General features: G+C 36.8%; 1 protein-coding gene across 1 annotated transcript; it reads right to left on the reverse strand.

Annotated features, from left to right (window-relative positions):
- Positions 1-6,193: 6,193 nt before the first annotated feature.
- Positions 6,194-15,374, reverse strand: LOC101739515 (homeobox protein bagpipe). Its single transcript, XM_004933066.5, has 2 exons — positions 14,960-15,374; positions 6,194-7,461 (listed from the first exon to the last, which is right to left on the reverse strand). Exons 1-2 carry the CDS (start codon positions 15,291-15,293, stop codon positions 6,581-6,583), a joined length of 1,215 nt encoding a protein of 404 aa, XP_004933123.2. The 5' UTR covers positions 15,294-15,374; the 3' UTR covers positions 6,194-6,580.
- Positions 15,375-26,516: the final 11,142 nt, after the last annotated feature.

A 26,516-nucleotide genomic window follows, 5' to 3' on the forward strand; every position in this document is an offset into this window, starting at 1 on the left:
GTCCCGGAGGCCTTTCCAGCATCACAAGGACAGGTGGGCAAGCAAGAGCTCAGCCAGGAGGGGTAGGATTAGCTAGCAGCTGCCCGAGCGCCTCCGAAGGAGACCTAACAACTCAAGAGCAGCTGCTTCGCGAATGAATCTACTACCAGATCGGAGTCGCGATCCGCTGAGACGATCTGACGAGAAACGCAGCGGGCTGATGCATGGGTTAAGTTCCACGTAAAACTTTTGGCGAGTTCGACGAATACAGTTACCGGGAGCGTATATAAATTAAGCACTGATGTCTACTAAAGTATTATACTTGTGTATATTAGTCATCTTACTATATATTTTTTTCCTACCTAAACTGATGGTCTAGAGCAGTGATTCTCAACCACTGTTCCGCGGCACTTTTGTGTGCCACCAAATTTCAAAAGTGTGCCGCCAAATTTTGCGAATATATAATAATGTTAATATTATTAAATTATATCATTTTAAAAGAAAAATATTTTAAACATGAATATATATTGAAATCCACAAAAAAAATGTAGGTATAGTATATTTTAGTTTATTTCGTATATTAAAATTTTTTGATAAACTATTTATGCAGTGTGTTGTAGTAAGTAAATAATTTTTATCTTTTTTTTTGTGTGCCGCCAAATTTTGAAATCGTTAAATATGTGCCGCAACAAAAAAAAAGTTGAGAATCACTGGTCTAGAGACACCATTTCAGCGTCACCGGGCTAGATTATCAAATAGTTACAGCTTCTGTGCTCACCGAAGTGATGTTTCTGGTTTTAAAAAAGATGAAGGAAAAACTTTTTTTGGCCACTTAAAGTTGACCTGTCAATGATCATAGATGATCAAAAAGATCACAATATCCAACTTTTAAAAATAACTTCCCTAAATAATACCTATGTATTTTATTATATTCCTGCGTGAAATCATATTTAGAGACCTATTCACATCGTAAAATGATTTAAGATGTTCTGTTAGACTGTTAGGGCTGCGGTGTTTTAGAATATTTATTTTAAATAATACATATTCTACTTCTATATACTACACCTCGAATTCGTATGGAATAATCGTAAATATGTGACAGATACATGCGGCGATAAAGGCATGACGTCATGACATCAAAGATCATGACGCGGTGAATGTAGAGCTTGCACTTACATTCCAATATAATGATTTTTCTACGAGTATTATCATTTGACAATCGAACACATGTTACGTCCGTAAGTATCTTCTTTGTTTTTCATGCGTTCTTTAGTGCTCACTCCAAAATTTTTAATATATGATATTTGCATTTTTAATAGCTCTAGTGACTATTGTATTAAAGCAGTTTGTACATTTACGAATAAAAACAAAATATAATCGTCACAACAAAATTGAAAAACAAAATTGTTCAACTAGAGTTTCAAAATTATTTTACGTTTTTTTTTATTTATTCCTTAGATGGGTGGACGAGCTCACAGCCCACCTGGTGTTAAGTGGTTACTGGAGCCCATAGAATGCGCCACCCACCTTGAGATATAAGTTCTAAGGTCTCAGTATAGTTACAACGGCTACCCCATCCTTCAAACCGAAACGCATTACTGCTTCACGGCAGAAATAGGCAGGGCGGTCGTACCTACCCGTGCGGACTCACAAGAGGTCCTACCACCAGTAAGTTACGTTTTTTGCTTTAGCGTATGTGCTTTAAGTATTTTGTATGTGAGAGTAAGAGTTCATAGATATATGTACGCTATTTATTTATTTATTTTTATCAGATAATTCATTGCTTTTAAGTTGAGAGATAAATAAAATAAATTTTGCTATTAATATTTAATGCGACTATATTTCTACACGAGTTATGTTTTTTTTGAATTTTTTTTATTGTCCTTGTAGGCGGATGGGCATATGACCCACTTGATGGTGAGTGACTACCATCGTCCATGGACTTCAACAATGCCAGGGGCGGAGCCAAGCCTCTGCCTACCGTTACAAATTGAGATGCATACATTTTAATGAGGTTGGTATACTTCGTAATGGTTCCATACATCACAATTACTAATGCATGATAAGCTAACTTCAGCCAGCACTTGTGCCGACCCTATTTTCGGTCGTACTGGTTGAAGAAGCCCTAAGAATTTCGTCGTCCGGAAGTAGAAGCTTGGCATTTTCATAATGTCACCTTCCCTCGCGTCACCCAAGACGGCTGCATTCATATGTTAATTCATTGAAGAACATTCGACGAGTGGAGAGGGTTTTTTTAATATTTATATTAATAATTTTAATTTTCATCTACATTATTAAAATTTCTAAATTTCAATAATAGCATGCCTAAAATGTTAGTTAAAAACGATTTTATCCGTAAGTATCGCGTTCAAGAAATGAGGTGGGTTAGTGAATATTTGAATTAAAAACAAAAACAAATATCCTATTAATGTAAACAAATATCCTAATAATTAAAATTTAATTAATCGATTAAATAATTATAAAAAAATTTATTGATAAACGTTAATAATCGTTAAAAAATTCAATTAAATCTTAACAACAGAACAACCTCGGGAACTTTTCTAAAACATTCGACCTTCAGACGAGTTTTTTTTAAGACGAACCGTTTTATTTATAATAATAAAAGCATTCTCCATACTTGCAAAAACTCGACTAAGCTATGCTAATAGCCTTGAGCGGCTATTTCAGCTTCACCCTAACGTGTGTAGGTGAGCTCACGGGGCTCAAACCGGAGAGTTGCTAACACTGACCCTAGCAAGAGCAGTGCTTCGCAGAATCTACCACCGCATCGGAAACGCGACCCACTGAGAAGATCCGGCAAGAAACTCAGTGGGCTGTGTCTATGGGTTAATTCGCTCGTCGAGCCCTTCGTCGCAAGCGACGGGTTCGACGAGGACGGTGACCGGTGCTTGTGGTGCCTAAAAGCACCGTTAATGGATCGGGAGGATCCGTAATGACGTGCTTTGGGCGACGTCGACTGTTTACCATTCGGTCTACAGGATCGGGTATGTAGTTTCCAGCGGCCACAACAAGAGGGTTCTCATGTCGTGCCGCCTTCTCGAAATGGCGCAATGATGCCGACTGTAGATACTTACTGACAGAGTCGAGCTCCAGGTCATCGTGGAGATCCACGTTCCTCAGGAACCATGGTGCTCCGACGGCTATCCCGTAGAATCGGGATTGAATAACCTGAAGGGGCTTCAAGTTGGTGCGGGCTGCGTGAGCGAACACTACGCTTGCATACGTCATAACGGGGCGTATGCAAGTTTTGTAGAGAGTTACCTTATTACGGAGGGACAGTTTGCTTCGCTTGCAAAGCATAGGGTAGAGACGTCCTAATATGAAGGCGGCACGGTCGCGTACCGTTTTAATATGGGGACGGAATGTCATCCCTCTGTCGAGGGTGACGCCTAGGTATTTGACCTGCGAGGCCCACGGTATGGGCTGGCGAAAGAGAGTGACGGGGCTAACGGCGGAGGTGTTTGCGCGCCTATTAGGGAGTGTGATGCTCGAAGTGGTATTCGGAGGGCGACCCCTTTTGAAGAGCACCGCTGTGCTTTTCGTGGGGTTGATGTCGATGCGCCACTTCCGGAACCACTGTCCCATGGTGGCTACTGCGATCTGGAGTCGCCTCTGCAGCAGCGACATCTTTCTACACGAGTAGTAGATAGCCGTGTCATCGGCGAAGAGCGCTAGATGGGTCTCCGGAGACCGGGGTATATCATTGATATACAAACTAAATAATAACGGGGAGAGCGCGGAGCCTTGCGGGACTCCGGCAGTCAGTTGACGGGGACGAGAACGAGCTCCCTCTACTCGATATCGAAACGAACGGTTCGACAAGAAGTCTCGTATGATGAGCGCAATTTTCTTTGAACCATTCTGTGATTCAGCAATCTTGTGAGGTATCACGGACATCTTAAAAATATTTTATTATTGATATTTTTTATTTAGATATGATAATTTAATTATTAATATACAATTTTTGATAATTAAATAGTTTCGTTATGATTTGTTTCTGTAAATGCGGGTGAAAGTAGTCATTAGTTGTGTCGTCATTTGTGGCCAAAACGATGAGGCGTACATTGGTGTTAAAGAACAATAAGATTTTATATAGTGATATAAATAATAAATCCTTAATATTTAATTTTCACAAGTATTGTTCACATTTTTTATTCTACTAGTTTTTGCCCAATGATCGAGAGAGCATATTCACTGATACCTCACAACAGTGATTAATTTATTATTAAAGAAACAAAAGTAATCGGTTGTCAAACAAAGAAAAAAAACGATATTTAATTGTTGTCCATATGTGTTCGTTTAACTATTTCCATTTTTTTTAAATATATCAATGACCCTCTAAAAAAAATTAACTGTTTGCCAATTCATTATCTATATAAACATATAAAATAACTTTTTTAGATAGCTTCTTATTTTTTATTTAGATAGTTTAGTGAGTGTTCAGATATTAATTGCTCCTGATAAAGGTCGTTTTAAAACACTTCTTTCCAAAAAAATTGAACACAACAATCGTGTATAAGTCCTCCAATTATTTTCTTTACTGCGGGAGTACACTTACGTGAAGAATACTTGGACAGAAACAGCGTCTTGAGATTGCGCACCCGCGGTGACGTCAAATTTCAATTTCGAATCGGTTTTTATTTGTAGCTCTCCAAATCACAAACCAAATTAACACAGTCATCAAGTAAACAGAAGGTATAAAGTATTAGAAATGTAGTTTTAAAACAAATAAATTATAAACGAGATAGTGTACCTAAGTGTAATAGTGTTTTTATTTTTTTATTCTGTCCATCTAACATGCAACTGGAATTTCCCAATGAAAATATTAAAATTAACGCAATATAAAGGAAGCGTCATTTTGCATTTGAGTCCGAAAATTTTATTGGCTAACAAATCCTACAGATGCTTTGTCAGATAAACATGAACACAGGTGAGTCCCTAGATAGACATAACCGATCGAGTGTCTCGCCGGATCTGCTAAACGGGTTGCAATTCCAATTCGGTGGTAGATTCTGCGAAGCATTGTTCTTGCTAGGGCAAGTGTTGGCAAATCCTCTCAGGTTGAGCCTATGAGCTCACTTACCCGTCCGCGCTTAGCTAGAATATTCCCTTAGGTTATCAGCGAATATATGATCAGAAAATAATTTCGAGTATAGTTCGAAGCCATTGTCATTTGAAGGCATTTCAAAATAGGCACGCTTGGCGAAATGAACAGATTCATCAATATCCAAAAAAAAAAAATGTAAGCTTGTAGACTGTATGTTGTGTACGTGGCCATAGAGTAAGATTATATATAAGAATGACATTGGCACTTACACACTCAGATAGAGAATTTGATCTTGACCGTGAAGTGATTTATGAAATATTGGAAGTAAAAAACCTTTAATTGTCGATTTTTCTATTTTTAGATAAATCAAATTTGCGTTATTTACTCCAGTATCATCTAACATATTACATATATAATTAAATATTTTTTTAAATTCTGGACTAAGAAAAACACAACTCAAATTAAGAAAGTTCTCCTTTTTTTGATAAAGATGATTCGAAATGCCGGAACTTTTAAACCAATTAGATGTCAAATTAATGTCAATGTTAAATTAATGAAGTGTGTAACTGCTTCAAAATGCAGCAGCGAAGAATCCTCAGAGGATATTCCGAGACAAGTTCTATAAAAACTAATCGACTAATTAAATACCATTATAATATTAATACCATTGAAATAGTATTTTCGTCGTAGGGATAATTAAAACTGCTGTTATGGTTTAATCTTGCGTATGTTGCTGTAAAAAAATATGTATGTATGATACTTTTTTTTTATTGCTTAGATGGGTGGACGAGCTCACAGCCCACCTGGTGTTAAGTGGTTACCGGAGCCCATAGACATACACAACACAAATGCGCCACCCACCTTGAGATATAAGTTCTAAGGTCTCAAGTATAGTTACAACGGCTGCCCCACCCTTCAAACCGAAACGCATTACTGCTTCACGGCAGAAATGGGCAGGATGGAGGTACCTACCCGCGCGGACTCACAAGAGGTCCTACCACCAGTAAAAAGTCCGGGACCACGAAAACTGTCTAGCATTCGAAACGTCGGAAATAATATAATGACAGTAATAAACGGGAGACTATACGTAACGTAAAAGTAGTAAATTATTTCTAAGATAGTTTTTAAATTAATGAACACACCCAAAAAATTTAGAATAAACTTTATTGCACCGTCAAAGTTAACTTACTGCATATTTTTTGTACTATATACATAGATGCGGCGTTTCTAACTGTTAACATTTACATTAAAAAAAATATTTACAACATACAATATCAACTAAACAAATTTCTATAACAATTTCTAATAACTAACAATATTTTTGGTTGTTCTCTTTGGTTGAGTTCCGTTTTGGATTTCAATATAAATTTCTTACCGGGAGGTACCTCTTTGGTTTTTATTTCACAATTAACAATAACTAAACTAGGTCTAGGTACACTTAAAAACATTTCATTTTTAATTCAACTTCCGATCATCCATCAATATCTTTGGAAGTACAGTGTAAGCCGTTCTCAAACAGTTATTATTTCGATATTAATTTTCTATTTCGATATTACTGGCGATGCTATCATTGCTGTGCTCGTTTAGTTGAACGGCGGATTGAGTTTCCATGGCTTTCTCTTTCCCCTTCTCGGATCCACAACCGCTCTCAGTCCTATCCGGCTGCGACCTCTCGACTTCGCACGGGGGCACCCCGAACCCTGCATGTCCCGGGTAATACATGTACGAGAGCGGCAAATTCGGGTAATTCATACCCAAATGCGGCCCATACAAGGACTGTAGTACCGCCTGATTGTACGACTCCTGGAGAAGGGCTTTGTATTCCGGGTTCTTGGCGAAGTCGACTCCGTACATGCCCGCGAAATGCTTCCAAATCGGGGATCCCTCTAATAGCGGAGGCGCGAATAAGGGGTTCAAGGTTTTGCCCAACATTGGCCCGTGGTATTTGAGATCCGGTAGACTTGGCTGGCCGTTGTTGTTGACCAAGACTTTGACGGCCACTTTCCTGGCGTGATTAGCAGCTGCCGCTGCCGCCGCCAGCATGCCGTTCTCCTGCATCTGCAGCTGCTTTCTCTTCGTCTTGTACCTTCTGTTCTGGAACCAGATTTTGACCTGCGTCTCTGTTAGCTTGAGGCTGACGGCCAGGTCTGCGCGTTCGGGCCCCGACAAGTACCTCTGCTGGCTGAACCGCCTCTCGAGCTCGTAAACTTGACCATGCGAGAAGGCGGCCCTTGAACGCTTCTTACGGCCCGCGTTCTGTGTGTATTCGTTCATGCCGTACCCGGAAGGGGGAGGCGTTGAGCACTTTCTCTCGTAGTGCATAGAGAACGGCTTATAGGCAATGTCTGAGCTGGGCGATGAGTTTGCCCTACGCAACGGAGATCCGGTGTTTGAAGAACGCGAATCGTAGTCATCTGTAACAAAAGTAAAACTTTTGAGTTTTTACGAATGGTAGGGCGTTTTGTGAGCCCAAACGGGTAGGTACCACCGTCCTGCTTATTTCTGTCGTGAAGCAGTAATGCGTTTCGGTTTGAAGCGCGGATCAGCCCTTGTACTGTAATAACTGAGACTTAAAAATCATGTCGCAATGTGGCGGCGGCATTTACGTTGTTGATGACTATGAAATAAAATGCGGTTATTTCAGGCAACTTAAGCCCATAAAATAACACATAAAATTACATAAAATACAATAAAATTAAAATTACAATTTATCAGAATGACCAAAAACAAAAACAAAATTATTAAAACTACTTAGTGGTCCCGCAGTAGTCGAAATTTGACCATAATTAATTGGAATTGTAAGTTTGTACACTATTATGATTGTATTTTATACTTCTATAATCACAAATTTCGCCAAGACTACACTATAAAAATATTAACAAAGACAAACAATATTAAATTTAATCTATTCTCAATTTGACAACAGACGCCAAGAACAAAAGTTTGACAATAAATAGTATGCATGCGTGTGCGCGTCAAATACATGGTAATATGTGTAATGTTTTCTTTATTGATTTAATGTATCTTTTATGCATTATTTAAAAAATATATCAGCATTGCGCACTTCTTCTCTATATTCTCTATAAGTGTGGAAAATTTCATACTCCTCAATTTTCGTAAAAAGGGATACAAAGTTTATGCTTCACGTATTAATATATAGATTAAAATTGTCAACTACTAATATAAAATTAAAATTAATAAAGGAACTAATAGAATAAATAATAAAATAATGTTAACTGAGTAACCGCCACCATACCAGTAACTGTGTTGGATTAATGAGAGATAGATGCTTATTACAACAGTGTATTACTATGGGCACCTGTGATCAATTATGAACGGTGAGCTAATCCACTCAGATTAGCACCCGCCACTCACCTTAATACGTGAGTTCTAACCACCACAAAACTGTAACACAAACTGTAGTTAACATACTGATGCAGCTTTATGAGATACGAATTAGCCCAATAGTCTATGGGTGCTTTGGAAATGACGTAACGTCTAATGTAGGTAGCCCTCACACACACACACACACACACACACACACAGACAAAAAATCGTAAATCGAAACTCTATTGGGAAGTCAGATACAGACCATCAATACGGAATCAATTAAACCGGTAACGGTACCACGCCATCCGCGTATAAAGCCGCGTTCACAATAGATCCATTACGTAAATTGTCGTCGATCATTAGTCGCCGGCGAATGAGCGGTTACGTAACTTCTAACTGTATTTTTGCGTGCGCCTCTATACTCTTTTAATGTCTGCGCTTAATTCGTGGTTCGGGACTAAATATGTGTAGATATAATGTAATGTCTAGTAATGTAATTTTTTTTTGAAACGAAGTTAGTTATGGGACCATGTGGAGGGGTGCCCTAACCGGGAAAAAACGTCCGTAACGTAAGATTTTTATTAGTAATGCACACAGTGTACGAATTAACTTTGTAATAACGTACAAAAAATAACATATTTTTTATCATTCGTTGACCACGATCTCAGACCGTTTGCGCAATACACTAACTCTTATGCAAACAACCGTGAATGAAGTGTACCACAATAAGTTCGCACGTTACCGAATGACCGTAGGTTGTTGCGAAACCTCCAATTTTATTTTCTTTATACCTCGAATAGAACTTCAAATTAATATTTTTATAATAAGAAACTTCGTTCTTATCCGTTGTCCCACGACACCACACGTTTTTTTTTGTAACAAACATTTAATTTATTGTCATCGAAGAGCTACGTGCGCCGATGCTATTCTATACTATTTTACGCGGCACTATCCGAGATAGTTTTAATAGCTTCCAAATTTAATTTGCTTAGTAATATTTTTTTTTTAAATAAATCACAGATATGTTCCTTCAATATTCAACAGCCGTATTGTGACTATAAAAGCGATATTCGAACGCGTCCAAACTTCATACAAACCTAGTAATTACCAAATTGAATGCCTCAATAGTGATTCTAAGCGTCATCACTTGGCGTAATGAGGGCGTTAGTGTAATCACGCGAAGTGACGGCTAAGTGGCGACGTCGCAGCTAGGCACGGCCCGGGTGTGAACGCGCCATTACACTCGTATTGTTACTGGCCGCCAGTAATTATGGGCTGTTGCTAATTTGAATTTTGAATTTCGAATGTTCCCATCGATTTATTATGAGTTTTCATTTTTTTTTAATTCAATCGACCTTTTTTTAGAATTATGTTGCCTGCTTTTTGTAACCTTTAAATATATTATTTATAACATACTAGTGGCCCGCTCCGGCTCCGCTCGGGTCTTTAACAAAAATTTCAACGATATTTGACGTGGTTTTATTTTTTTAAATAAAAAAACACTTATTGCGGCATAACTATAATAGTTAGACATATGCTGTCGCGACACTTTTTGTACAGAATAATGTGTTTTACAAAATCGTTCTACATTATTTTATTCTATCATCAATAGTTTTCGCAGGGCACGCGATGTAAATAATATTTTACGTCATTTTTTTACACCTTGGGTTACATTATTGGAGTTTTAGTAAGGATCCCTAATTTGTTTCAAAAAAGATTATAGCCTATGTCACTCGGGAATAGTGTAGCTTCCAAACAATAAAAGAATTTTTCAAATCGGTTCAGTAATTTCGGATCCTATTCAATACAAACAAACAAACAAATTTTTCCTCTTTATAATATTAGTATAGATTGGTTTTATTTACGCTTCAGCATTAGTTGTATTATTAAATAAGATGAATAGTGTATTATTTCGTAGCGCGTAGGTGCGAGGAACCTTCGGTATACGCGACATCGCTGACAAGATGCAGGAGTAGACTTATATGGTATGGTAACGTAAAAAGGAAATCATCGGACCACATCGGAAATTTTGCTCTGTTGGTCGACCCCATCAGTCGGAGACCTGGAGGAAGGAGGAAGATTCAAGACAAGTTGGAAAGATATAGTGCTGAAGGATCAAAGGGAACGTAATGTTACTGACGAAGATGTCGACAGAGAGAAGTGGGCGAGAAATAAGGAAAGTTGATCCCATCACCCTGTGGGACGAGTAGCCAGGAAAAAAGAAAGAAAGAGAGACAGAGAGAGTTATAGTATATAATGCTAGAATCGAATATCACCTAAGTATCACCTAAATCAAAAAGTTAGTAGAGTACCTACCATCGTAATCATAATGCCATATTACAATCGGTTGTTTTATATTACAAAACAGTTTCGTCCAGACAAACATTACTTTACATTTTTTTTTATATACGTAAAAAACAGACGTGACATTATTGAGTAATTTGAATGTATACTGACTGCTCCATGGCAGGAATAGGTAGGATGATGGTACCCACTAGTGATAATCACACGTCCTACCAGTAAATCCCGGTTGGGGATCGCATAACGCTGGTTTTATACCCAGAGAATGCCACTGCCCATTATCTGGTGAACCCCTTATTCGCCTTTCATATCACATAGCGAATTGGAACACCTATTCCATTCAAGCGTTCGTTAGTCAAATTTGAAAAATACTTAACCTCAAAGTCTTTTAGTAATAACTACTGTTCGACCAGCTATCGAAATTCAACCATAATCACTGAGAGCAGAAGATTGAAATTCGTTTCATATAGTACTCGTACCTACACGTTTTCTTTTGTTTTGTACAGATGATTGATTTATGACGAGAAAATTGCACTTAACGGTTTTTGCCTTTATTTAAATAATTCGACAATAATTATTAATTTAAATTATAAGTTTGAACATTATTATGGTTTTATTGTCAAAGACTTTTCTTCTATAATCACAGATTTCGCCAAGACTACACTACAAGTAATATTAAAGACACACAATATTAATCTATTCCCAATTTAACGACAGACTTTAAACAATAATAACAGTTTGACAATAAAAAAAAAGTTTATGTGTATAGTGTGTCAAATATATGTTAGTGTGTGTAATGTTTTTTTGTTATTGATTTAATGTAATTTTACCGCGCAATTTTCTTAAAGAGGGGAACAAATTTTTACTTATTTATATCTTACTAGCGACCCGCCCTCGCTTCGGAAACTAATTTATTAATGATTTTTCAACTATTTAGTGGATGTTATTATACATATAAACCTTCTTCTTCAATCACTCTGTCTATTAAAAAAATCCGCAGCAAAATCCGTTGCGTAGTTTTAAAGATTTTAGCATATACATAGGGACAGATATAAGGACAGAGAAAGCGACTTTGTTTTATACTATGTAGTGATTTAATAATACGCGAAGCAAAAACTTTGTACCCCCTTTACGAGAATCGTGCGGACGAAGGAGTATGAAATTTACCACACTTATAGAAAATATAGAGAAGGAGTGCAGAATGATAATAGTTTTTTTAAATTATGCATAAAAAATACATTAAATCAATAAAAAAACATTACACACACTACCATGTATTTGACGCACACACGCATGCATACTATTTGCTTAATGTCAAACTTTTGTTATTGCTTTATAAAGTCTGTGGTCAAATTGAGAATAGATTAAATATTGTTTATCTTTATTATTATTTTTCTAAAGCGTATTTTTGGCGAAGTCTATGATTATAGAAGTATAATAGTCTTTGAATCATAATAGTACACAAACTTATTTTAATTTCTTAATTATTTTAATAATTATTATAATTTCAATTAATTATAGTCGAATTTCGATTACCGGGGGACTACTAGAATAGATAAAAATTATAACATGTTTTTCCGCATCGTCTTAAACAAAGTTGTGCGAGATAGTGACATATGTACCTATATATGCTTGTATCATTTTAGAATAATATGCTTAAAGTAAATCAATTTTCTCGTTTATTTCTTGTTTAATGAATTTTAATGACAATTCTTTTTTATCATTAAAATTTTAAGTTACATATTCGTTGCGTTTTATTATTGTCATTATATGCCAATGCCGATGTTGTTTGATTGTTACAGTTTTCGTGGTCACAGATGACGTGAATGCCGAAAATAATATATTTATCGAGGCGTGGAAGGAGGCGTCATTTCGCTTATTACGCGACCTTTATCTTTGTAATTAAAAGTGAGTTTTATTTGGTATCAGCATCAACAGTCCGATGTTTTTAATTAATTAAAATTTATTTCAATAAACAAATAAAAGTTTTCTCCATTGAAATGACTGAAGAATTTTTTTTTGTTATGATATTTTTCCAAGTTTTAAACTTTAAATGAATCTCCTGTATACTTGCAAAAATGTCGCTTATACCAAATACGCATCCTTTTTTTTAAGGGATTTTACGACCTGGTAACTGAGACCTTTAAGTAATGTCTTATTTTATTTTATATTCATATTTTTATGAAAAATGATATTATGGAGTGAAACGCAATGAAGATGATTAATTTGAGACATTAATCAACTGGGATGAAATTAAATGAAATGAAATGGGATGAATAATCTCAGTAAAATGGTGGTCATTTACTAAGATTTTTTTAGTGGACTTTTTGGAGGATCCCGAGAAGTTACGTCCAGCGGCTTTGTTTCATTTTCCCACATTTGTGCACTTTCACAGATATTAAACAGTTAATAAACCACCATTATTACACATTTAAACCCGAAGAAACACTAAATAGACAAAATAAAACAAATCACACAACTTCACTCTTCGCGTTCCCGCCAAAAAGTCCTAGGCATCCTTTCGTCTCTCGATAAACATAGATAATGGTGTAAATATAAATTCGAGATTTATTTACGATTCGCGAAAACCGATATTAAAATAATAAAAGAATGAGATATTGAGTCTTTTATTTATTTATTGCTTAGATGGGTGGACGAGCTCACAGCCCACCTGGTGTTAAGTGGTTACTGGAGCCCATAGACATCTACAACGTAAATGCGCCACCCACCTCGAGATATAAGTTCTAAGGTCTCAGTATAGTTACAACGGCTGCCCCGCCCTTCAAACCGAAACGCATTACTGCTTCACGGCTGAAATAGTAAAGGTGGTGGTACCCACCCGTGCGTACTCACAAGAAGTCCTACCACCAGTAACAACCAGTATTATAAGCATAATATTATGTATTCCAATTGGTTCTGTGTAATCAGTTTTACATATATGAATATTATTATTTTTAACTAAACCGTAGGTATATTTTATATTTATAAAAAATCTGGTCTAGTGTCATGATACCATGGTATAATAGGATTTATTAGTATTAAAATTATCAACATACCGTGCAAAAAATCAAACGAATGTTCAATGCGTATTCCTATATAAACAATGTTTTTATCGGTCATTTTTGTTCAGAGGGACAACAATGAAGATTCTGCTACAACACTTTATTGTGTACACTAATAATTTAATTCGGTTTTCAATATAAACAGATCCAATTTGTTTATAAGCGAGATTAAATTCACTTTGACAACGCGATGAAAGGAAATTAAGTCTTAAATACAAAGCACAAAGTTCTCAAGTTTATTTTAAATTATTTTTAGACATTTAAGTTATTTTGTTATACAGTAAGTTATATTTCATTTAACTTTAACGTAAGCTATATCTGTTTAAAGTACTACTTCACTTTGAATATTTTTTTTAAGGGATTTTATGACCTGGTAACTGAGACCTTTAAGTCATGTCTTATTTTAATTTATATTCATACTTTTATGAAAAATGATATTATGGAGTGAAATGAAATGAAGACGACTAATTTGAGACATTAATCAATTGGGATGAAATTAAATGAAATGAAATGGGATGAAATATAATCTCAGTAAAATGGTGGTCATTTACTAAGATTTTTTCAGTGGTCTTTTTGGAGGATCCCGAGAAGTTACGTCCAGCGGCTTTGTTTCATTTTTCCACATTTGTGTACTTTCACAGATATTAAACAGTTAATAAACCACCATTATTACACATTTAAACCCGAAGAAACGCTAAATAGACAAAATAAAACAAATCACACAACTTCACTCCTCGCGTTCCCGCCAAAAAGTACTTTGAATATTAAGACGCAAATTAAAAGACTGACCACATACTTGGACATATTATATGCCCAGATATTTTATTGGTGGTAAAACGTATTGTGGGCCTGCATGGGTATAACTATTATACGTATTCCTGCCGCGAAGCAGTCATCCGTGACTTCGACCGTTGTCTCAAGGTAGGTGGCGGTGTTCACTTAGTGATGTCCATGGACTCCTCTAACCCGATATTTTTTTATTGCTAAGATGGGTGGACGAGCTCACAGCCCGCCTGGTTTTAAGTGGTTACTGGAGCCTATAGACATCTACAACGTAAATGCGCCACCCACCTTGAGATATAAGTTCTAAGGTCTCAGTATAGTTACAAAGGCTGCCCTGCCCTTCAAACCGAAACGCATTACTGCTTCACGGCAAAACGGATATGTTTATAAGTGGTATCCTGGACATTCTACTGCTCAATAAACACCAGATACTGACCTGATAGTTCTGTGACCGGGTATTGGTTCTTCCTGGTCATGTCCAAAGCTCCGTCGTCCGTGTAATCTCTGAAGACGTGACAGTCATCATAGTACTTCAAGCCTTTATCAATTTCCTTCTTCATAGAAAACCCTTCTTTAGTATAGCACGCAGGCTTCGTGGCCCTCACGTAACTCTCAGCGCGAAAACCATTCTCGAATTCGCATTTAGTTTCGTTTTCTTTCGTCAAGATGTCATTTATCGAAAATGGCGTCGTCAGATTTGTCTTCTCGCATTCTTGCAATGTGAAATTTTTGAATTTCGAATCCATTTTCCGGTTACACGAGCCGCTCATACGAATTGTAAACACATGGAATCGGGGTGCTCGAACCGCGCGCTCGGTGCTCGCCTTACCGCAAAAGCGTTCCGCAAACGAATAAACTTGCGTGATAGATTGCCCGCCTGTTTGACGTGCTCAAGCCTTAAAGCGAGACGGGTATAGCCACTTCGGGCGCACGTTTCGAAGCGTCAAAGCGAGATAGAAAGCATTTAGGGCGGTCGTTTTTTAAAAAAGCCATCGAAGTAGCGTAAGTAGTGGGGATCGTTTAGTTTTTCTTGAAGATGTTTACGTGAATGCGATTTGATCGTTTGGCTCATGCATATAGTCCGGATGCTGTGTATTGACTGTTTTCAAGTTACAATTTGATCAGTAGTTTTTTTTTATTATTAACATAAATTAAAGTTCTCAAAACGTTGATTTCCGTTTGACTGCGACGTGACTCCAGAAGCTAATGACCTGAACTTTGTGTTCATTGGCACTGTAGGCAGACGAGCATACGGCCCACTTGACGGTGAGTGGTTACTGTCGCTCACAGCCAAATCGCTGCCTACCGTTTGAACAATCTTACCATGGTGCCTAGGTATTTACATACCCAACTTAGTTTATATCTTTATTTACGATATTTCGTCTGGATGTTTTTGTCTTGTATGGTACTCATAAAACAAGAGATCCTTTTTTTCGGGCCGGGGGTCGAACCTCTTACGAAGTTCCTGAGCCTAGGGGCCGCGCGGGGTTTTTTGGGAGTGGATAGTCTGCAGATGTTGGGAGCGGATCGCGGGCTCAAGAGATGGGATTTAGGACCCTATCCACTAAAGGACTGCACTCTCACTGCACTCTCTCACTCGATGTCCGATCTCCGTCCGGGCTCAGATTTCAGTTAGAGTAGGGTTCCCGTATTCAACATTACAACCAGACTCGCGGCGTCATCCCGAGGACGCTCGACCTACTCTGCGGTAACAGAAGAGATCCTAGTTTAAGGCCGCTAAGTATGGAACATTTAATTTCATTCGAGTTTTATGACCAGATCAATTAGTAATGTGATGACATAGTAAATATTTTTGAGGAATCAGATTAAAAAAACACGTCTTACTTTTTATGATTGAACAATCTGAGCTTTTATAAGCTCTCAACTTTTATAAGCTCTTTCAGTATGCTACTGGTACTGATTGAAAATACTTTACACAAAGCTTTAATCTTCGTTTAATGAAACATAATTATTTAAGTTGAAATTACAACTATTTGAAATCCAATTCTAGAAGTATATCTTTCAAATTATTGGTCTTTAAATAAAATTCTAGCTACTACATCACAGACGGCGTAAATCTTAAGAAAAAAAACAGATTTTCATTACTTATTTTATTTGGAAAAATCCGGATGAAAGGGGCTTGTCTAGTAGCTGCTTAAATGATAAGTTGGGACAGAAACGTGTGCCTTAATGCACGCATACGAATAGATCGAAACTCAAATTATATTAGAAAGAGTAAGTAAAATTTTGAATATTAATTGTTCTGGAACAGAGAGCCACGTAATTAATATTTATTTTGAAGTGAAAACTTCGTTAGAATCGTTGTGATTTCAAACCGCATGCAACGGAAAAAACGACAGGTAAGAGACACAAATACAAAAATGTGTAGGATGAAGCCAGCAAAGAATGAGACAGAAATATACATACTATTTAATACAGCGCCATCGGTGAGATTTTTTAATACTAACGTGTGTATGAAAGCTCTTGTAGTGAATTTTAATTTAGGATTATACGTGAAATACGTGAAATTAAAATGTCAATTCACAGAGGGCGCTACCTTACAATTATTTACTAATGACAAAATTTTACATATACTTAAGACGTTTAGGATAATTGTATTTTAATTTTGGAAGGTTTCACTTCTACCACGTGTGAATTGCACACATGTAATTTTTTAACTTAACATGTTCATTTTATGTTTTTATATGTCTATATTCGTGATGCGATTTCTATTCGATGAAGAAGGTTGGCGACTGCTAGATTTAGCGATGGTTCTTCTGACGATGAAACTGTTTGAAAATCTAATAAAATGTGTTTTTCAGTTCTTTAAGTTTAAACATATTTTTGCTCATTTCAAAATTTATAATAATAAAAAAAAATTGTATTTTGTATCGACATACAAATCGACATGATAACAATGACAATATCAATGGTATCCTTAGATTTAAATGTACCTACTGTATTATAAGTAAAAAAAAATATGAACGAAATAATACCTTAATAGCCATTTTACATCAATCTTATTGTACCATTGCAATCACAACGTAACAACCGACTTCCTTACCTCACTAGCACTACGCTCTATCAGTAAGTGCTTGACGAGTGTCTATCCGTCCCTTTCATTCTTACAAGAAACAACCTTTGTCATTCTCCGTCCCTGTCTAACATTCGAACCCTATTCAAACCGACCAATCAGGTGGGCCTAGCTCTTAACGTTGACCAATAAAAATATCGGAAGAGTGGAAGTGTCAACATAAATTTCCTTTTTTTTATTAATTTTTTTCTTCTCCAGTCTTTCTTTAGGTATACTATTAAAAGTGATTTCCCGCCGTACTTGTTTTTGGTTACGATCAACTTTTTATTGATATGTTTACGTTATTTTGTGTGGTGATTTATAATTTATTAGCATTATCGCTCAGGAAAAAACATAACAGGAATTTTACGTTGAAATCTGTATGGCGAAATGTTTTTTGTGCACTCGTTTTTTTTTTTTTAAATTCTACGAACTAGATGTTGTTGAGATTTAAGACTTTTTACTTCCCTGGCGTTCGTTTGAATTGAACGTGTACTATTCCAAATTTAAACACAAGAATAGCTTAACGGCTCACGGAATGAAATAATCTATATATTAATATGTGAAGCAAAAACTTTGTATCCCTTTTTACGAAAATTGCGCGGACGGAGGAGTATGAAAATTTCCACACTTATAGAGAATATAGAGAAGAAGTACACAATGCTAATATTTTTTTTAAAATAATGCATAAAAGATACATTAAATCAATAAAGAAAACATTACACACACTACATACCATGTATTTGACGCACACACGCATGCATACTATTTATTGTCAAACTTTTGTTCTTGACGTCTGTTGTCAAATTGAGAATAGATTAAATATTGTTTATCTTTGTTAATATTTTTTATTGCGTAGTCTTGGCGTTTGTGATTATAGAAGTATAAAATACTAGCGACCCGCCCTCGCTTCGCTTCGGAAACATTAAAACACACATGAAACCAAAAAAATAAAATAAAAAAAAGTAGCCTATGTTCATCAGGGACAATGTCGGCTTCTAATGGAAAAAGAATTTTTCAAATCGGTCCAGTAGTTTCGGAGCCTATTCGAAACAAACAAACAAACAAATCTTTCCTCTTTATAATATTAGTACCTATAGACAATCATAATAGTGTACAAACTTACAATTCCAATTAATTATAGTCGAATTTCGACTACTGCGGGACCTCTAGTAATATGTAGATTGACATTTTTGAATATTTATTCAAACGTCAAAAAGGCATTTTGTATTATTAGATAACTACTACATATCCATACTACTACTATTATAAATGTGAATATTTGTTTATTTATCCTTCTTTCACGACAAAACGAAGCAACGGATTGATGTGATTTGATTTCTTGATTGATTTTTTTTAATGACAGTATCAGTTCAGTAGTGTTTCAGCAGTTTTTACTGGTGGTAGGACCTCTTGTGAGTCCGCGCGGGTGGGTACCACCACCCCGCCTATTTCTGCCGTGAAGCAGTAATGCGTTTCGGTTTGAAGGGTAGGGCAGCCGTTGTAACTATACCTATCTCAAGGTGGGTGGCGCATTTAAGTTTTAGATGTCTATGGGCTCCAGTAACCACATAACACCAGGTCGGCTGTGAGCTCGTCCACCTGCCTATGCAATAAAAATAAAAAAGTGTGACATAGTATGATTGTGACAAATGTGACATATTTAATAAACATGTAATTTTTCACGGTAAAACTACACTGCTGTTATTCTTTGAACACGCGAACGAAGCCACGGGTAATCATTTACCAATAAATATGTATTTAATAACTTTTTTTTATTTTTTTTTATTGCTTAGCTGGGTGGACGAGCTCACAGCCCACTTGGTGTGAAGTGGTTACTGGAGCCCATATACATCTACAACGTAAATGCGCCACCCATCTTGAGATATAGGTAAGTTCTAAGATCTCAGTACAGTTACAACGGCTGCCCCGCCCTTCAGACCGAAACGCATTACTGCTTCACGGCAGAGATAGGTAAGGCGGTGGTACCTACCCGCGCGGGCTCACAAGAGGTCCTACCACCAGTTAAGTACTTAATGTAAAATATTTCACTTTTACTGTGATTTAGATAAAGGTGAAGGTGGCCCTGAGGCCTTTCCAGCTTCACCAGGACAGGTGGGCGAGCAAAGGCTCAGCCTGGAGGGGTGGGATTTGCTAACAGCTACTCGAGCGCCTCCGAAGGAGACCTAACAACTCAAGAGTAATTGCTTCGCGAATGAATCTACTACCAGATCGGAATCGCGACCCGCTGAGAAGATCCGGCGAGAAACTCAGCGGGTTGATGTATGGATTAGGACGAATTTTGTATGTGATTATCGAATACACGATCCCCGATTCAGCAGCAACGCTACGTACTGCACCATAGAATCGATCACTAAAACTAGCATTCACATGTCCAGTGTCGTCTAGGTAATATAAAAATTTGTTAATATCTAAACGGACATAAAAATATTCATGGTTAAAAAATATATATCGGCTTTTCGCATTAAAAGTGTACAATTTCAAAACAATTTCTAATAATATATATTCGAAATTGAATTAATATGCGTAAACATTTGGTATCATCAGTATTTTTCTCATAAATACTGTCAAAAGAGCGTAGTTTAGTTATAGTTTTTTTTTTTTTAGTTTACCTATGTTTTGACTACTATTAATAAAATTGATACATAATTTTATCTTACTTTAAAAGACAGATAATGTAACTGGTAAGACAAAAATGTTGCAAAAATATGATTAATATTAAAAATATTACATGTTAGACCTTTAAAACACTCTCCTGTAAAATTAATAAGTTTTGAGATTACCTCTACAGTTTTAATGCGAGAAGACGAATTATAAGTATTTTTTTTAAATCTGGCAATGATTAAAACTTAAAAAAAAAATTAACGTAAAAACAGTAAGTCCAGTTCGTATTACATTTAAATGATCTCATGAGTGTATATCGACTATTGAGTGGTACCGTGTAGACTTATTAATTGTATAGAAGGTACACATTATTATTTTTTATTAATTCGATTTTTTATTTATTGCTAAAATAGATGACTGAGCTCACGGCTCATCTGGTGTTAAGTACTCATTGGAGCCCATAGACAGCAATCACTTTAATGCCGCCGCTCGCCTAAAGTTATGAGTTCTAAGTCTCAGATTTTTACAGTACAACGGCTGCCCCGCTCTTCATTCTGAAACGCATTACTGCTTCACGGCAGAAATAGGTAAGGCGGTGGTACCTACCCGCGCGGACCCACAAGGCGTCCTACCACTAGTAATTACGCAGATTATAATTTTTGCGGGTTTTTTTTATTATACGATATTATACCTTCACTGTGGAAGCCAATCGTGAATATTTGTTAAGTAAGTATTTCATTAGAAAAAATGGTAGGTACCTACTTGCCTGCGGGATTTGGACACCGTTGCATCGCTAGATACCACTGCACCGGACATCTTATCCTTTAGGCCACGACGATCTTTTCTCATACGAAATACAATGATATAGGTAATGTAATGGAAATTTCTAGATTATCTCATCCTTGACTCCGGTAGCCAGTTTTGTAATCCCTCGTGAAAATATCATTACGGATATCCCTATTTATCTTAGTAAGCACTAATACTTGATAGATATGCCTAATAAGAGACCCAAATAAAATTATAAGTATCGAGGGGTGAAACGTTATCTGGCTTAATTTCGCTAACATTTATCTTTTTAATTAAATATCCGTTTAATTTGGTATAGTTCGATGTTTTTATTCGAACTTTAATTATGTTTAGTCCATTAAAATGGCTGAAGAAGTTTGTTTTGTTATGATATTTTTTCCAAATTTTAAACTTTAAATATACTTCAGTCAAGTTGCAAAATTTATCTTAAACCAAACAGCCTTAAGCCACTCGATATATTGTTTTTTTTTTGGCTTAATCATATCTAATTCATATGTTCTTAGTTTTTTACTTTAAACTTTATTTTCATATCTAAACATTCGTTGCTCTGTTCGTGCGTTTAAGTGGGTAACGTAAGTGGCCGTAAGTGGGATGTTTGCGGGCGGACGATATCGATATTGTACATTAAACGATCGTATATCGGCTTAATATCGATAATCAATCGAGTCGGACTAACGTGATGCCGCTCGAATTACTCCGATTGGTTTATTAAGGAATTTCGTGACGTCATCGCTTTTCTCTTCAATGTCTTAAAAAGACTTCTTTATAGTTGAGTCGTTCGACTACTCATTGCGATGAGGCTGTGGTATTTAAAAAGAAAAGAGATGGGTGTATTTACTTAAAATATAATTTGCATTTAAAAGCTTAATATAACTATAACAGAGGTGTGTGATTGTATTTATTTATTGCTTAGATGGGTTGACGAGCTAACGGCTCACCTGAAGTTAAATGGTTACTAGAGCCCATAGACGTCTACAATGTAAATGCCGCCATCCACCTCGGGACATGAGTTATAAGGTCTCAGTTTTTATAGCAGGTAACAACGGCTGCCCCACCCTTCAAACTTAATCGTATTACTGCTTCAGACCAGAAATATACAGGGTGGTGGTACCCAGCCCGTACGAAGTCACAAGAGGTCTTAAAACTTTATTTCACAACTACCATTTAATATAAATTTTTTACCCTTGTTGGCAGATGAGCATACGACCCACCTAATGGCAAACAGTTACCGTCGCTTTTTGACGTCGCAATGCCGGGGACAGAGTCAGGCCGATTACTATTACTTGTTTATTATTGTTACTGTGGAGAGGTACTATTAGAAGGTTGCGTGTTCAGATCACGTCGGGGTCACCAGTGTCGAGAGATATAACGAAGAAAGGAAGATCTTCCACCGAGCTGGTGATATTGCTCGGTAGACCCACGGTCCGAATGTTCTTGTTCGGAACTTGTATACCTATATGCAAGCTTATTTTGAAAATGTCGTAAGCTTTTTTTATGGCTTACATGGGTGGACGAGCTCACAGTCTGGTGTTAAGTGGTTACTGGAGCCCATAGACATTTACAACGTAAATGCGCAACCCATCTTGAGATATAAGTTCTAAGGTCTCAGTATAGCTACAACGGCTGCCCCGCCCTTCAAACCGAAACGCTTTACTGCTTCACGGCAGAAATAGGCAACCGCGTGGACTCACAAGAGGTACTACCACCGAGATTCAGGCATCTGTCAAATATCTTGCGTTGTGTGATGGCTACTATTTGATTCCGATCCGGTAGTAGATTCATTCGCGAAGCAGCTGCTCTTGAGTTGTTAGGTCTCCTTCGGAGGCGCTCGGGTGGCTGTTGTCTAATCCCACCCCTCCTGGCTGAGCCTCTGGTCGCCCACCTGTCCTGGTGAAACTGGTGAGGCCTCCGGGACACAAGTAATCCCTCATTCATAAAACAACAATATATCGTTAGTATTACTAGTACTGCAATTATCGGATCTATATGGTTGTTAAACTTATGGAAACCGTGTATTAAACATATTCAATTGATTTAATATGATAATTATTACAACATTACTGCAGATTACGATTCTACTACAGATAATACTGTCAAAAAAATACTAAAGACGCTATGATGGAAAGACGCATAGGTACCTACTCTAATATTAAACACAATATTACCTATAATATATTGCAACACGGTTTTTGCAACATGCCTAGATACTAAATCGAACTAACAATTAACTTCATCGGGGCTTGACGCATGTGCAATTTTTCAAGTTAATCAGATTCAAATCAGAATCATTCAGAATTAAAATTCAGAATTAGTCGGCAAAAATGACATTCAAAGATTCCGTTACATAGGTACTAACAAACATGCACGCAAATGCATACCAAGCTAGTAAAAACTTGTAAAGCAATAGAATTATCATACTAATTAGGTTATTAGAAGTGACTAACTATGCCTACGAGCTTAAACAGAACGCCGTCATCTTTAATTCGAAAATCGAAATGTGAACGTCAATTAATCTAATTAGTATTCGATTGAAGATGAAAAGAAAGTCAAGCAATAATCGATTCAAACATCAATCGATTCCTAAATTAACGCAGTCTTCAATCGATTGCGTAAACATAGATCCCCAAACAGAACTTAATGGGTTATTGAGTTCTCCTTTGGTGAGAGGCTTAAATATTCCTATTTGTTAACAGAATGCTAATTGAATAGTTCATGTAAAAACCGTTATTAATGAATCAGTTAGAGAATCATTAGGGTAGAATTAAGTTTGAGATTAAAATGGTATCACTAATATTATTAATAGTGCAATCCATAGATTATACACTTAATACCTACCATTTGCTCATTTAGAAAACAGTAGTGATATTTTAACATTTTCTATCGAGATAGTATTAAATAAACAAAAAATGTATTATTTTTATCTCGAAATTTATATTTTTACAAAATTTTGCTATATGGCGTTCGTAATATTTCATTCTATTTTTTTAAGTTAGTTTTGTTAAATTATATCAGTTTTTTTCAAATGAAAAGTTATAATGCTTTTTATTTGAAATGTTAAAAGCGTCATCTAGTGATACAGAAACAAACAGCCACAGAACGAAATACAAAAATAAAACCAAAACTTTAATACCGCCAAACTAGAATCGGACTGTTTCAGCTATTCAACAGTAGATGGTGCTTACAAACGATTCATTTAAATTTTGAGATTTTGCATGACTTTTCATTAATAACAAAATATTTGCGTTCCTTTTTAAATTTATTAGATTTTTATGAAAGAAAATAGTTGTTTTTGATTAAAAATGGCTTTTAACTAGTCGATGGCGATGGAACTAGATGGCGCTAGCGTCAGGTTAAGTTAAAATTGTCATGAAAAAGTAAAAAATTGTTTACTCCTTTCATACGTAGATACAAATACAGCTATGAAGTACCTATAACTAATAATGCGCCCAATTTAATTAATTGATTTATTAATACAAGACTTTGCTACTATATATTGGTATTGCAAGTAGAATTTATTCGGTTTTTACGAGACAATTAAAACACCTCTTATCTCTTATCGCGTTTCACTGTCATTATATTTATTTCGTACGTTCCGAATGCTCTTCAGATTCTTTTCTTTCTGTGTTTATTTATTTACGAGCATACTCACGGTCTGTTGAAAATTTAGTATTATTAGTCGAGCTAGACAGACAAAACCCACGGCCTACTAGATGGCACTATCCGTGGACGCCAGCAATGTCATAGGAATCCTTTTAAAATCCTTCTTAGTACGACACGTTTTATTTTTCAAGACATATTATATTGAGAGTCGTTCCAGAGTAACTTCGTGGCACGTCTCTTTGGAGCAAATCACACTGAGTTACTCGCCGGATTTTCTCTGCGGGTCGCGATTCGGATTCAATGGTGTGTTCAGCTTTTTTTTTCCTACCTATGTTGATATCCTTGAAAGGCTATTTCAGCGTAACCTTAATTAGTAGGTCAGCTCACGGGGCTCAAACCTGACGACGTTGCTAGCACGAACCCTAGCAAGAGCCGTGCTTCGCAGAATCTACCACCGGATCCAGCACCGCTGTAACTATGATAGGAAGTTTTTTTTTTTGCTTTGATGAGTGGACGAGCTCACAGCCCACCTGGTGTTAAGTGGTTACTGGAGCCCATAGACATCTACAACGTAAATGCGCCACGCACCTTGAGATATAAGGTCTAAGGTCTCACTATAGTTACAACGCAACGGCTGCCCCACCCTTCAAACCGAAACGCATTACCGCTTCACGGCTGAAATAGGCAGGGAGGTGGTACCTACCCGTGCGGACTCACAAGAGGTCCTACCACCAGTAAAGCAAGTTGGCAAATTCTCTCATCTCAGGCTGAACAGATGAGCTCACCTGTCGGTCATTGTGATGCCAGAATAGGCCTTAAGCTACTGGCTAAAGATAGGCAAAAAGAAATAAAGAAATAAATAAAAAAAACCCCAACAAATCTTACGAGTCTTCTTCTAAGGCATTGTCACACAAAAACGCCGGCCCGTCTAAATTCATTCATAAAACGCCTCCGTTAATTTTATTGCCATGACAAAAACCACATGCTCGACGCAGCGATGCTCTGACCGGCATTATATTTGTCTGTAATCGATACGTTAATCGCCCTCTGTTTTATTAAATGTGAGGATTTCGGTTCCATTACGGGAGTATGTCGGGGGTGAGTTAGTCTGTTCAATGTTCGTAATATACCTACCTATACTAATATGTACCTACGTATGAAATGTGTTAGTGATTTACTTATCGTGAACGAAGAGCGTGAACTTTTAATTTTTATCTATTATTGAGTCCGGACGGGTAGGTACCACCGCCTTGCCTATTTCTGCCGTGAAGCAGTAATGCGTTTCGGTGTGAAGGGTGGGGCAACCGCTGTAACTATACTGAGACCTTAAAACTTATATCTCAAGGTGGGTGGCGCATTTAGGGAACGTACCCATACTACGTGACCCGTTCAGGGGGGAGCGGAGTCTTGAAAATACTACGGTCAATCACAGGAGCGGGGGTGTGGCTCAGGTTTTTGTCACGTAGTCGATTTTAATCAGAGAAATCTCGTATTTTTTCGACCTATATTCGAATATAGCGCGCAGTGTTTAGCGCTTTGTAAGCTCACACTACATAATTCACTAGTAATTTAAGTGTGTATGCAGTCTTATGCAATAAAGACGAGTATGAACCAATTTTTTTTTTTTTGCCTGTGAAATGTTTAAAAATCATAATTATGAATTACTACGTGAAAACTAAAGGGGGAGAGGGGGATCTTGGCATATACTACGAGTGATCACCGAGGGGAGGGAGAGGTCGAAAAAACTAAAAAAAATGGTCACGTAGTATGGGTACGTTCCCTTACGTTGTAGATATCTATGGGTTACAGTAACCACTTAACAGGTGGGCTGTGAGCTCGTCCACCCATCTAAGCAATAAAAAAAAACTAAATAATAAGTGAATTTCGA

This window comes from Bombyx mori, chromosome 26 (assembly GCF_030269925.1).
Source record: "Bombyx mori chromosome 26, ASM3026992v2".
Classification (NCBI taxonomy): domain Eukaryota; kingdom Metazoa; phylum Arthropoda; class Insecta; order Lepidoptera; family Bombycidae; genus Bombyx; species Bombyx mori.